Raw genomic sequence first — 13737 nt, 5'->3', positions numbered from 1 at the left:
AGAACTCCTGTGGTGCAGAGATGGGGACTGAGTCCATAAATATTAGTAATGAGTGTTTACCTGTATTCGAGGGTGGTGCCATGTTGGGGTTCATAGGTCAACGGACAGACCTACGGACAAAGCGTAGGTGGTTAGTGATGGTGAATTAGCCAATGAAATGCATTTTTATATCCGGGACCATGGATACCCAATGAGCACAAAATACCCTGTTTTAGTAAGAAAAGAGTATTCCCGGTTTTACTCTCAACTTATTACATCTCTTTCAATTGGTATTTTATTATTTTTGGAATCATTCTTTTGCATGGACTTTTGATTATTTATTTATTTGGAGTTCGGTCTTAAACTCTTTATATTTTGGACGGACCCTTTGGACATCTATATAACAAGTGTATTGGTCTTTTCTGATCATATTTCAGAATCGAATATTTCTAAAACTATACGATCACGGAAAAATTGTAAATTGGATTACTTTAATAAACTTTTGAAATCGACAAAAGAGTCGTCATTGCCTTACACGTTACTGTGTCGGAGAAAATTTTACTGTGTCGGGAACAACACAGTAAAACAGCTCATGGAGAACCCTGATGAGCACTGAGCTCCCTCAATGATATTTCCCGCCTCCTATACGATTATTATGATAAAGAACATGTTTTGCTTTGAGAGACCCGAAATAAGTGCCAAAACAAAACAAAAAGGTCACAATGACATTGTGCAATAAAGAATCTGTGAATTTCAAGGTACACATAAATGTAAGTCTGGTAGTGCAGTGGAAAAAAAGTAATGAAAAAACTTTTTGTGGAAAAGGGGGTCTGCGTACATATGGCCTACGAGTAATTATTGTTCAGCTCCCAAGAAGAGAATTGTCACATATAACGATTATGTCATGGAAATTATACTCGAGGAACCTATTTCGGTGGAAGCACAGCACGTGCCATCAATTGTTTAACAGAACTCGTCACACCAGGGTTGGTGTTCAGCTCGACTACCCCCTCTGAAGTATTTGAAGTACGGGGATCTCCATCGCCCATGTAGAAGTATTGGAGAATATTACCATGAGTGCAGTGGCTGTACATTCCCGTCATATTAAGGGCAGTATATTTTTTTTTTTTGGTCACTATAACAAAAAAATGTATTTTTATATATTTGGAGCAGCTTTAAAATCATCCTGTATTGAAATGACATTTTGCATAAGGTAAAAGCTTTTATAAATACAAGCTAACTGGCGGTGCAACTGGACAAATCATTTATATAATTATATTTGGTTACACATGTGGTACTTGTTACTACTACTTATCATGATTTGTCTTTCTGATGTTCAGTAAAATATTTATGTAGAACTGGTTTAGTATAACAGTTTTTACTCATTCAGTAAAGTGTTCATGTATAACTGTTCAGTTTAACAGTTTATTTTACTCACTTGTCGTTAATGTTCAGTAAAGCGTTTATTATAACTGTTTGGTATAACAGATTTACTCACTTGTCGTTGATGCTCAGTAAAGTATCACCCTATAAATACTCAGTATATCATTATGATATCACTCTAAAATGCTCAGTATAACATTATTACACCACTCTATAAATATTCAAATATTACATCATCACTTTATAAAGGATCAAGATAACATTATAACATCACCCAATAAATGTTCAGTATAGAATTATAACATCACTCAATCTTTATCAATGCCCAGTTTAGCATTATATCATGACCCTATAAATGTTCTGTATACAAACTATACATAGTATCATAAAATCACGCTATAAATGCTAACTGTAGCATCATAACTGAACATCACTCTTAATGACGAGTATAGCATCATAGCATCATACTGTCATTGTTTAGTATAGCATTATAACATCACACTGATTATAAATCCTCAGTAAAGCTTTTTAACACCACTCTATAAATGCTCAGTATAGCATAACATCACTCTATAGTCCGCAATATAACATTGGCAAAGAACAAATTGTCTGAAATTGACATCCTCCAACTTCATTGTTGACAGTCTTGCAAATAGGCATTACATTAGGATTAAAAATACTTAGCAAAACTTGCTTAAGGTAAACATTTCCCCTTATACATGTACTGCCACTACTCCAGCATGCTAGAGGTTACCAAACATTATACATAGAAAAAAAATCAGCATCCAGCATGTATCTATCGTGTTAGTGAGATTAAGCAATGTATTAACTTTTGATGTAACAATTATTAATTATTGTATTATCAATTTTGAGAATATGGTAAATATGGCTGCTCATATCAACTAATTTAGTCGGTGAAGTTAGCATGGTTTTGCTCAAAATGGTCACTTAAACTACCATGCATATGGCTGTCCAAGGAAACTGTATATTAATCATGTTTCTAATTTTATCTCAGGCTATCCTTCTTCTGTTACAGCTCAACGAACAAGCTTAGTTTCCTATAAAACACGGAAACTATTTGAATAATAATCTAAACACCTGTGCCTTCAACGCAATGATGTATTTTAAAAGTTATCATTGAAAAATAATTTGTATCAGTTGATCAAATTTCAGCAAACTTGAAATATGAGTGCAGAAATCAAAAGAAGATAGGTGCAAGTTAATCTTCTTCAATTCATAGTATTATTGATGTTTCTGCCTTCTAGTGAAGCATATCGCAGATGTTTCGGGTGAGAATACATTTTTTTTTAATAATTCAAACAGGAAATAGATCTATAAAGTACATGCATATTATTTTAAATACATATCATTTTGTTTCTCTAACAGGGGATGTTGCCCTGACTATTACCTGGATCCTTCTCGAAATGATTGCCTCCGTAAGTTGTTATCAAGAATGAAACAATTTTTTTTTTATATTTATTAAAAATGAAATTATATATACATTTTTCGTCTGTAAAGCCTGTGATAAGGGATATTTTGAACTGAACTGTTCTTCCCGATGTCCATCTCCATTGTACGGACACAAGTGCCGTCTGAAGTGTAACTGTTCCCATGATCTATGTCACTATGAAAGGGGATGTGTTCATTTTTCCACTGGAAAGGCTATACTTATAAACGAATATTCCTTTATGAAATATACATGTATATGCATGTCCTGTTTACATTTTTAACACAGCGATTTTATGTAAAATGCTCAATGAAAGAATCAATATTATTTTTTTTTATTGATTTTTATTACTCCTTTACTTGCATATGTCATACTTTTTTAGATTGAAAACTAAATACAGAGCAATTAAGGCTTTCTCAATCCACGATTTCAGCATTTGATCTCACAGCGGAGGTAAATTTTTAACAAGGTGAATGAAATGATAACCATTTGTTCATATAAGGCCAGCTAAAGAACTTTTTTTTATTTTTTGAAATGTTATTCTGAAATGCGTCTTTTCTCTTTTATTAAAATAAGACAATTCTAAGCTTCTGCACAATGATACACAAATATGAGTTTCAAATATGTCATAAGAAACATAACAAACAAGTAATTCAATAAAATATTCATTTGAACATTGATAATATTTTACTTAAACAAACAACATATATGCAGCGAACTTATGAAAAAAAAGGCAAGGAACATTATTTTGTATCTCATTACGATATTTGTCCTATCCTATATATGATTTGATGACGTTGATTTTAATCAGTATCTAATAAAGACTTTTGTTTATCATTGAGTATATTCTCAGGTGAATAATGTTCATAAAACATGGGATTTAATTTTTCAACATTTTTGCTTAAAAAGATGTTAAGTAACTTCATAAGAAAAAAAAAACTTTCAGTAACATGATACACTCTACAACGAGTCAATATGACCACAAGACCATCAACTGTGAAAAGATTAACATCAAAATTTCAAATCATTGTTATTTAAAAAATAAATTTCTATATGAAACAAAAATTCAAGTAATGTTTGTTTTTATATTCAACAAACTTGAAATATTTTAGGCTTTTTGTTCTTAAATATCATAATAGAGTATTCACAATCTGAATTTTAAATCAGGGCTTTTCTCAATAGATGGTCCTAAGGCCAGACATTTGACTATTTTGCAGAAATTTCTCAAAGCTTCTACATCATTAAAATCTTTATTTCAGTTAAGCAACCTCTCTTGTTCATTTTTCATGCAATTTTCTTTACTTTAAAAATCGTACTGACTGTGTTTCTGTTTGAATCGCCTAAGTACCTATGACGGAATAACCCTTAGATTCGAAAATGTCAATTGGATTCCTTATAAAGTCTTTGATAATAGTTAGTCAATTCATGTGTACACAAGAACAAGAAGAATTTGACATTGTTAAGATACTACATCTTTAAACTTCAAAGTACTTCGTTTAATTCTGACAAAGGAAAAATATTTTCCATCAGATAAACCTTTGAGAAAACACGCATTCAAATTGAATATGCCAACAGTCTATTTAAAAACAAAATTATTGCTTTTGTAAAAGAGAACATACATGTATGATAAACATGCTTGATAATTGCTTGTCAGAAATGGCCAAATATTGCCAATAGTATTGGTGGATAATGACATCCTTTTCTTGAAGAAGAATATGGAGATAACGCACAGTATTCAATCTCAATGTCCATAAAACAATACGACAAAGGAGCAGAGCAAACACGGACCTCCGAAACATCAGAGGTGGGATCACGTGCCATGAAGGATTGAGCATCTTCTACTAACCTGTCACATCGGCCGTGTGCTCCTTGTCATTATCAGGTAATAACGGAAAAATGCCAAATCCTATGAATTTCGAGCGTCGTTTATTCCATGCAGATAAAGTATGGGTGCCTTATTTTTATCATATCTGATATATTTAAAGTTTAAATAAAACGATATATAAGGGATTAATAATTATAGCATTTTAAAGATATTAACTATTTTTCAAACTGTAAGTTGGTGATCTTTCATATCAAATTGCTTAACTAAGGAAACATCTCTTCTTTAGCTTGGTTTCACTGGACGACAGAGTAAACTTCCTTTTTTAATATCTCCCTTCCTTTACGTTAACAATCAATCCAATTAATGATTTAATTTCTGGCAAGTCTTCATAAACCGAGTACAATTTATATTGAGCTTCTGCAAAGGAATTTCAAAGATATACGTTTTACTTTAAAGCCGTTCGTTCATCTAATACGACTGAGTCAGCCATTTTTTGTAACAAGTGACCTACATCTTGACGTCATTTTCACATCGTGATGTCACAAAAATGGGGCAAAACGTTTCATTACACAGTTATTTATAGAACATGTGTATGACTCTATGTGTGCCAAATTTCATTTTGATCAGAATTGAAGTGATGCATATCTTTATATCTTAGAATAAAATGTGAATTCTAAACAGATTTTACAAAAACCTATGGGCATATTTTTTATATATTCTTCTTTACTTTGAAATCAGAGCATCACTTAGTTTCATTCTCTGTCAGAGGATGTAAATTATATTTTCAAAAAATATTAATTGCTTGGATGACATTAATGGCATACTCAATATGGGTCTTGCATATTGATCTATATACAGACGAGGAAGAGAGTCAAAAAGTTTTGAAAGGTATGTACACTTAATTCAATAATAATCAGGAAACACGGCAATTCGAGAATATTTTTAAGGAAACAGAAATACAAGTATGCTTAAGAGAGATCGATCAACAAATTAAAAGTTTTTTTTTTGTTTAAACTTTGCAAACATAGTATTTCATGTTGTATCCCTGCAAATCTAATAAACCAGTAGAGTGCATTCTGAACTTTATTTTAATATCGCAATTTTACATGGTTTACCAGAGTCTAATCCGACAAACTCTTGCAGCATGATTTAATTAATATTCAAAACCTTATTTCTAATTACCGAGAAACGTGAACACTTTTGATTTATGTGCCAAGCGTGGTCTGTTATAAATGTTCGTGCAAGCCAAATAATGAGCCCTAATTTTAATAAATTACTCATATTGTATTAGAAACTGAAAAATAGGACATACTAGTAGAAATGATTTTGAGGATCCTTTCATTTATAATTTGATATCTTATCTTACTAACGACGACGATCTCACCATGGCGCAAAGATTTTATCTGTGGTGAATCCATGTTTTTAACTGATTTTTAAAGCTATTGCGCTAATGAATTTAACTGGAGATGGCACGTGAAATGTTCTTGGAGAACCTTGATATCGATCCATTAAAAAATAAAGATACCCAATGTAAGCGCTCCGTCCATTGTACTGGTATGTTGTACTATGTGAGCATACTCAGTCTTCAATTTCATCAGACAATAAACTGCCAAATCTATTTTGTTTTTTAATTTGATACTTGAGATATGTTCGATAAAAGTACTTGGAGGAAACGAAAACATGTATGTTGTGAATTCCAGATATATTCTTTTAAAACTTCTTATTCAGTAAACAGATACAACTACTATACAAGGGTTGTTCGAAAAGTGCGTGGACAGTGTCAGTCTTCGTTATATTTTCATTACAACAGATATCAATGTACTTCATTTTAAACTCAGCATGTTTTGTAACCGCGGAGCACACTAAACGACTATGTAACGTCAAAATATAGCTTCAGAAATAATAACAAAAAATAATATCCCTATTCATTTCATACAATATTACTTAATACTAACTCATTTTATAAACCTTTTTCTAATAATTGATATCTAAATTTAACAATTGTATTCGATGTATGATTCCCTTGTTAGGGTTTTAATTTCTATTATCTGCTGCTCTGCCACTTTCTAAAACGTCATCGTTTTTGTCGTTTAAATGAGGATTACATATCTTTTTAAATTGATTTCTTTCCAACGAAGCAAAATATAAGGACATAATTTGGAATACGAATCGATGTAACAATGCTTAATTTAAATTTCCAGGTTGTTTTTCGTTTTTGTTGCATTTTACAGAGAATGCGACTACATACATTATTTCGTGTCTTTTTGTAACTTACTAATTATATATTATGACTTGTTCTGCCACCCGATCTGTTCATATTTTTTAAAATCGAGACAAGTTTTGAATAATTCGTGATATTTAAAAAAGTTTAAAAAAGTAATTTGAATTAATTGTTAAATATTGCTACAAAAGTTTGATATCATATTACGTCAAATAAAACATATATGACGGAACTCAACGAACTTTTCGAACAACCCTCGTAGTTCGAAAAAAATCTTAGATTCCTTGGCGAAGGGATATATTCTTTAATATTTTATTTCTGCATGATGGATAGACAAGTAAATGAAATGTTTAATTGATTTTGTAATTTTTCAATAAAAATTCCTTTCTAGTCTTCAACATTGTTTCGGAGCGTTTCTGATTCTGCATTTTTTGCTATGCTACAGTACGAATGTATGGGAGACATTCTTTCTATGATGAGGGCTTGTCCTGCGACACAGACTATCCTATGTGACAAACTATACATCAAGTTTGATTTTTCATATAACTGTTTATAACCATGTAAAACAAGCTGTTTTTACCATGATGGCATTCATGATGTCTCCCTTTGTAAGACAGGTCAACTTTTCCAAGACCTTGTATTCTTAAACAAGTGCATGTATATTACCAAAATATCAACTTTTTCATAAGGAGGATGTTATAAAAAATGACATCCTATAGAGAAAAGAGAAGACATTAGTGGACATTTATAGCTTATGCAATACTCTCATAATGATTGTTATTCTTGCGATCTGATGTTGAAAAGCTCATACGCCATAATGAGTAGTCAAGAAAAATAAATCTACAATAATGCATGAATGAACTCACAAAAGAGTATTTAAAACTTTTAAACTCTAATATCACCTTTGTTGAATTTTTGATTAAAATTAAGGTTTCTTTTTAAACCTGTGTTGATTCAATAACTTATGTTTTTTTCATTCCTGCGTATATAATCATGTTTCACTCTTTCCTTGTTCTGTTACAGTTGAAGTGAGTACAGGGCCAGTTTCATAGAAAACACGGAAATCTTTGTAATATTCATATAAACATATGCATCTCTAAAGCAAGAACGTATTTTAAATGTGATCCATATCATAAAGTTTGTATATGTTGTAAAAGCCTCAGATGTTTGAAATATGATTCTGAAAATCGGAAGGGGATCTTCGCAAGTTACTCTTAATATTTTTCATTTCATAGTAATACTGTTGTTTTTGCCTTATAGTGAATTGTCTCCGAGATGTAACGGGTAAGTATCAATTATAAAATAGATCTTCCAATCACGGTAGCCAGGCCAAGAGTTCGGCATTACAAGTGAAAGTCAAGGGTCTTTCGGATATGACCTTAAAAAAGTAGGCCCCCTGTCACGGTAGGCGTTGGCACGATGAAGAACCCTCGCTGCTCGATGACCGTAAGTGCCAAAGACAGTTCTAAATTTGAAACCCTTTACTTGCATGTATTTTGACGTCTCTATAGGAGTGAAAAATTCTCAAATTGGACGTTAAACTATATATACTTTCAAAACGATCTAAAATGTACACTTCATCGGTAGAGAACCCCTTGGGGATCCGGGTTAGAATAGGTCCTCAGTACCCCCTTGCTTGTCGTAAAAGGCGACTAAATGGGGCGGTCCTTCGGATGAGACCGTATAAACCGAGGCCCCGTGTCACAGCAGGCGTGGCACGATCAAGATCCCTCCCTGCTCAAAGGCCCTGAGTGACGAGCATAGGCCTAAATTTTGCAGCCCTTCACCGGCAATGGTGACGTCTCCATATCAGTGAAATATTCTGGAGAGGGACGTTAAACAGAATACAATCAATCAATCAATCATCGGTAGAGATTTAGTCGGGAATTCGAATCTTCACCTTCAGTTGATAAAAAATGGAGAGCAACTGTTAGGCATTGACACGATTAAGATCCCTTACTGCTTAATGGCATTGAGTGCCGAGTAAAGGATAAAATTTGAAGCGCAGTTATATATCTTAACGTATCTGCATCAGTGAAAAATTCTCCAATGAGACGTAGAACATCATACAATCAATCCATAAATTACATGTACAGTGGACCTTCAGATATCCGGACGCCAGATATCCGGATGCTTCAGTATCCGGACGCTTTTTCATCGGAACAGAATTTCAAAATGTTATTATATCTTGTTTAACTGGTGATTCGGGTATCCGGACGCTTCACATATCCGGACAAATTAACTGGGAACCAAAGCGTCCGGATAAATGAGGCTCCACTGTATATAATTTTGAATAAATATAATTTGTATCTCTTACAGAGGATGTTGTCCTGACTATTACCTAGATTATTCTCAAAATGATTGCATCCGTAAGTTCTAATATATCAAGAATAAAACGATTGTTTATTTTCTATAATCACAATTTCATGTTCCATGTTTCATGTATACAAAAGTACATATTTTTGCCTTTAACTTTTTAAAGCCTGTAAAAAGGGATATTTTGGACCCAACTGTGCTTTTCGGTGTACATTTCCTTTTTACGGACGCTGGTGTCTGCTGGAGTGTAACTGTTCCCATGACAGGTGTCACTTTCAAAATGGATGTCTTCATTTTTCCACTGGTAAGTTTACAACTATAAATGATGTTCCTTAAGGTTATCTGTTCATGTCACGTTTACATTTTTAAAACAGACATTTGATTTAAAGTTCTCTAAGAAAGATTTAATCCATGTGTTTATATCTATTGTTTACATGTCTATTTCGTACTTTTCCTTTAGACTCAAAAATAAAAACAGAACGATCAACTCATGTTAAATCCACAATTTCAGCATTTGATCCCAAATCTGAGGAAAATTTCAAACAAGGCGAATGAAACAATAATAATTTCTTCATTTAATTTCCTTTGAAGTACTATAAGCAAAAAGCTTTTTTAATCGACAAATCCACGTGTTTATATTTATCGTTAACATGCCTCTTTCGTACTTTTCTCTTAGATGGAAAAATAAAAACATATCAATCAATTCTCTTTAAATCTACGCATTCAGCGTTTGATTACAAATCTGAGGAAAATTTCAAAATGCTAGTGATAAACAGATAATCATTCCTTCGTTTAATTTTGTCTGAAGCATTCTGAGCAATGTTTCTTTTTATCACGGACAGATAAATATCTAATGATATTTCGTAAACATTTTTATTTTCGTGCATTGCACATATTTTTCACAATGTAATTTTGACCATAACTTAGCAGTTTATATTAAATCAATTTTTAAGGTTTTATGATATTCATATCATTTAATTTCTATAAAATACTAGATTCTGATTGGTTTGAAAATTCTTTTGATACCTGCATCAATAAAATCTATATCTCATTTAAATTTGCACTAAGCAGCCGGAAGTACTTTGGCAGTCTCTACATGTATATTTCCCGCTTCAAGGTTACTTCTTGAAGGAATAATGAAATACTTTTACTTCAATAAATATTTTCCTGAATTTCGAAACCTGTCCGTTACGTCCTGGACTTATTTTTTACTTTCGTTTCCTTTTGAATTATCCCCCTTGCTAAACAACTCAAATCGTCTGCATAACAACAATACAATTTTGGGAAAGAAAGAAAGAAATCGACATACTTTTGTTGAATGTTTGGCTTTGAGATATCTGGAATGAACAATAGAATTCTGAAGAAACGTGTTTTTATGCTACCAAAGAGAGGAAAACCGTTAATCAGTTAAATCTTGGGAAACGAATGATAGACAAAAACGACGCTGCATAAATGAGGAGATTATTTTAATCTTTAACAGTCGGCAGCAGACTCTTTCAAATTTTACAGCATTGACAAGTTGTGATACGTTTTCATATGTTTGGTTTGAAATTCAGACGAAAAGATGTGCAAATAAAATCCAAAATTTCTCTGACCTAACGGTGGAATTGTCTGACATGACAGGATATTTGAGTAGCTTCCCTTTACATTTACGAACTTAGATAACTTACCGGGGAAAATATACCGATTGGGATTAACACAACAGGTAAGTTTATTTTGTGTTAAAGTACTGTAATTTATTTCAGAGAATGTTGGTAATGCCACGGCAATATTTGAGATTTTTTCTTCGTTTGAGCTATTCTTTATTGAGAATACGTGTGAGCCATTTTGAATTTCAGCAACGTTAACGTTGTTGTGATGTATTCGTGTGCACTGTTTTTGATGCGTAAAATTAATAGAACAGGTGAAAGAAAGTTTCATTTTATTAATTTAAAATCGTAATTAAATGATAAGAAATGAATGTAATATTTTTCCTTTGATCGATGTATCAAAATAAAATGTGGACGGAAAACTTTTTCATCAATGCATTGATGAAGTTTTCCGTCCAAATTTTTCTTTGATATATCGATCAAAGGAAAAAATATTATATATATTTCTTAATTTACATATACATGTACAGTCCCTGAAACCTTCTACTTTCCCACTGAACGGTGAACGAACTCAGAACGAACGGTGAGTGAACCATGTGCGAACGCTGAACGCAATTTGGTGAACGATGTGTGAACGGTGAATGCAGAACGCGAATGGAGTGCGAATGCAAGCGCAAAGTGAACGGTGAACGAACAATGAACACAAGATGAATGACTTATTCGGAATGCCTCCGATCTTTTCCTTGCATTGAAATTATTCTATAATTCTAATTTCAGGTGCTTTAATATAAACACACAGTAGATAAATAAGTAAATAAATAATAAAAACATTTTTTTTCTGTACATACATGCACCTATGATATAGATCGAAAGTTTTATAACACTATTTTAATTGCCGTACAACATGTTACCGTTCGCGCGCAGTTGAAGTACATCATAAAATTAATCTATTTATATAAATAGTACATATGCTTTATATCTTTTCACTAATAAAATAATGTGGACTTTGGAAGATAAAACTACTACTTATAGAATGAATTAATTACATTGTACGCGGTTGAATCAACCATACATGTATTTCGATGCCAAGGCGACTCTGAGTAAAATAAACGGATTTTTTTTTTTGAATTCACAATTTTTTGTTGACGTATTGCATAAAACCTCTCGTTTTTTTAAAATTCTAAGGCAAAATATTCTAAGTTATGTGTCTTTTGTATTCTTTTATGTGATTATTTTAGCTAGCCTCTACATGTACAACATGTATATGTAGACATTTCTCGACCGTGGTTTTACTCGGCAAGATGATGGAAATGAAGAGGCATTCAAATTATTTATAATATATTAAATTTTAAAAACTAAATAAGTAATGCACTGAGAGAGAGAGAGAGAGAGAGAGAGAGAGAGAGAGAGAGAGAGAGAGAGAGAGATGCCCCCTCAATTTTCAGATATCTTGTATTAAATAAAAATTCTTATTATTTTTTCTTAAATATTCCAAGCAGTAAAGGTAATCAATTTTTTTTTGGACATTAACAAATTCATTTGACAGTAATCATTGGCTTTTATTTTTCGTCATCAAGTTCACACGGTTCACAGGAAGTCCACGTGCTTGTCCTGTCAATCATTCGATAAAGTGGAGGTGTGGAAATCACGTTTCACCGAACATGCCGAAGGCAGTCACTTAGTATTTCCAAGAAGTTTTAATATTTTCCCTATCATTTCTATAGATCTGATTTTTGCATTACTGCAGAAAATAAAATACATGTAATAATAGGAATATATACTTGGAAGGATTAACACCTTTTCTCACATAATCCGTCAAAATGCGCTATTTGGATGTCGCAAGCACTTTAAATTACGTTAGTATAAAAATAACTAGTAAATTTTGTAATATTTTGTTTGCGATACGTCTATAGTTACCAAAGCAACACAGTAAAATGTTAATACACAGGTTAAAACCTCCCTGGGATCCAAGTATATAGTCTAAAAAGTGGCTTTTCAGTCTGTCGCTCAGGCAAAGGTCAATGTTTAGACCACTGAATAAAACACAGCAATTATATTTTATGTTAAAAGATATGACTTCCGCATGTAATAATGCATAAATATACTGAATTTTCGCACTTTAACATATATGTCTACAGTGAAATTTTTAAAAAATGTAAAATATCTATTGTCGCAAAATTTGTGTAATTTACGTTATCAAATTATTACTACTTGTTTAAATAGCATAAAAGGGTATTTAAAAACATAAAATATCTACTTTAATATCCAACAAAGTCCATAAAATGCAACCAGAATCAAAGAAAAGTTATATAACAGAATACTTACAAAAACACATTGGTCTTGTAACCAGAGGTGAGTGGTTCGTTTTAAGGATGTATTTTACGTTATCAACAATACTTAAAGAATACGAGTATAACTGACTTTGCATATCAATTCATTTATTCTTCCTGACGTACCAAACACGTAAAATATCAAAACGAGCATTGATCTGTTCGAGTACACATTTTACACCAATAAAACTGATAAAAAGTAATTTACGTTATGTAATTTACGTTATCAGTAGAAAACATACATGATACATATCTTGCAAATAAGATGTCGGATCAATACGGAACCATGCAGGAAACGTTATTGGTTCTCTCTCAAGAGCATCTTAACATCACCGAACTTCCGATGTAGATCTAATGTAGAAAGCGCCATCAGATAACGTAAATTACATGTTTCCTTTAACAACTTTCAATTATTTCTTTATTGATTCATCAAGAATGCATTTTTTTTTCCTGAATTTTAATTGTTTTTAAAAACAATGTGTTCTTCTTTCTATTTGAAGCAATAGTTCACGCATAAATCTCTGTTCATTGGTGACTTACTGAAGTATAACTTTCATAACGTAAATGACAGTAATGATAACGTAAATTAAATATACATTAAATGCCTTTCTCTGTTATTATATTTCATAAACTTCGTTTAACAGAGA

General features: G+C 32.1%; 1 protein-coding gene across 2 annotated transcripts in view; it reads left to right on the top strand.

Moving 5' to 3' along the window:
• The first annotated feature begins 7957 nt into the window (after positions 1-7957).
• The window catches only part of LOC134263330 (cell death abnormality protein 1-like), a 31889-nt gene continuing 26109 nt past the window's right edge, over positions 7958-13737 (top strand). Inside the window, exons 1-4 of one of the 2 annotated variants that reach the window (XM_062745666.1) lie at positions 7958-8139; positions 9175-9224; positions 9338-9475; positions 9632-9900. In XM_062745666.1, the coding sequence (XP_062601650.1) occupies positions 8030-8139; positions 9175-9224; positions 9338-9475; positions 9632-9726 (393 nt within the window). In that variant the 5' untranslated portion in view covers positions 7958-8029 and the 3' untranslated portion in view covers positions 9727-9900. Of the gene's footprint in view, positions 8140-9174; positions 9225-9337; positions 9476-9631; positions 9901-13737 lie in introns of those variants that run through there. The other variant, XM_062745665.1, reaches the window with a different exon arrangement.

The sequence above is a fragment of the Saccostrea cucullata genome, unplaced genomic scaffold (assembly GCF_032062105.1).
Source record: "Saccostrea cucullata isolate Sc308-1 unplaced genomic scaffold, CSIRO_AGI_Scuc_v1 ctg942, whole genome shotgun sequence".
Lineage (NCBI taxonomy): Eukaryota > Metazoa > Mollusca > Bivalvia > Ostreida > Ostreidae > Saccostrea > Saccostrea cuccullata.
Note: the sequence above shows the minus strand (reverse complement) of the source record. Positions and strands in the feature narration are given on the sequence as shown.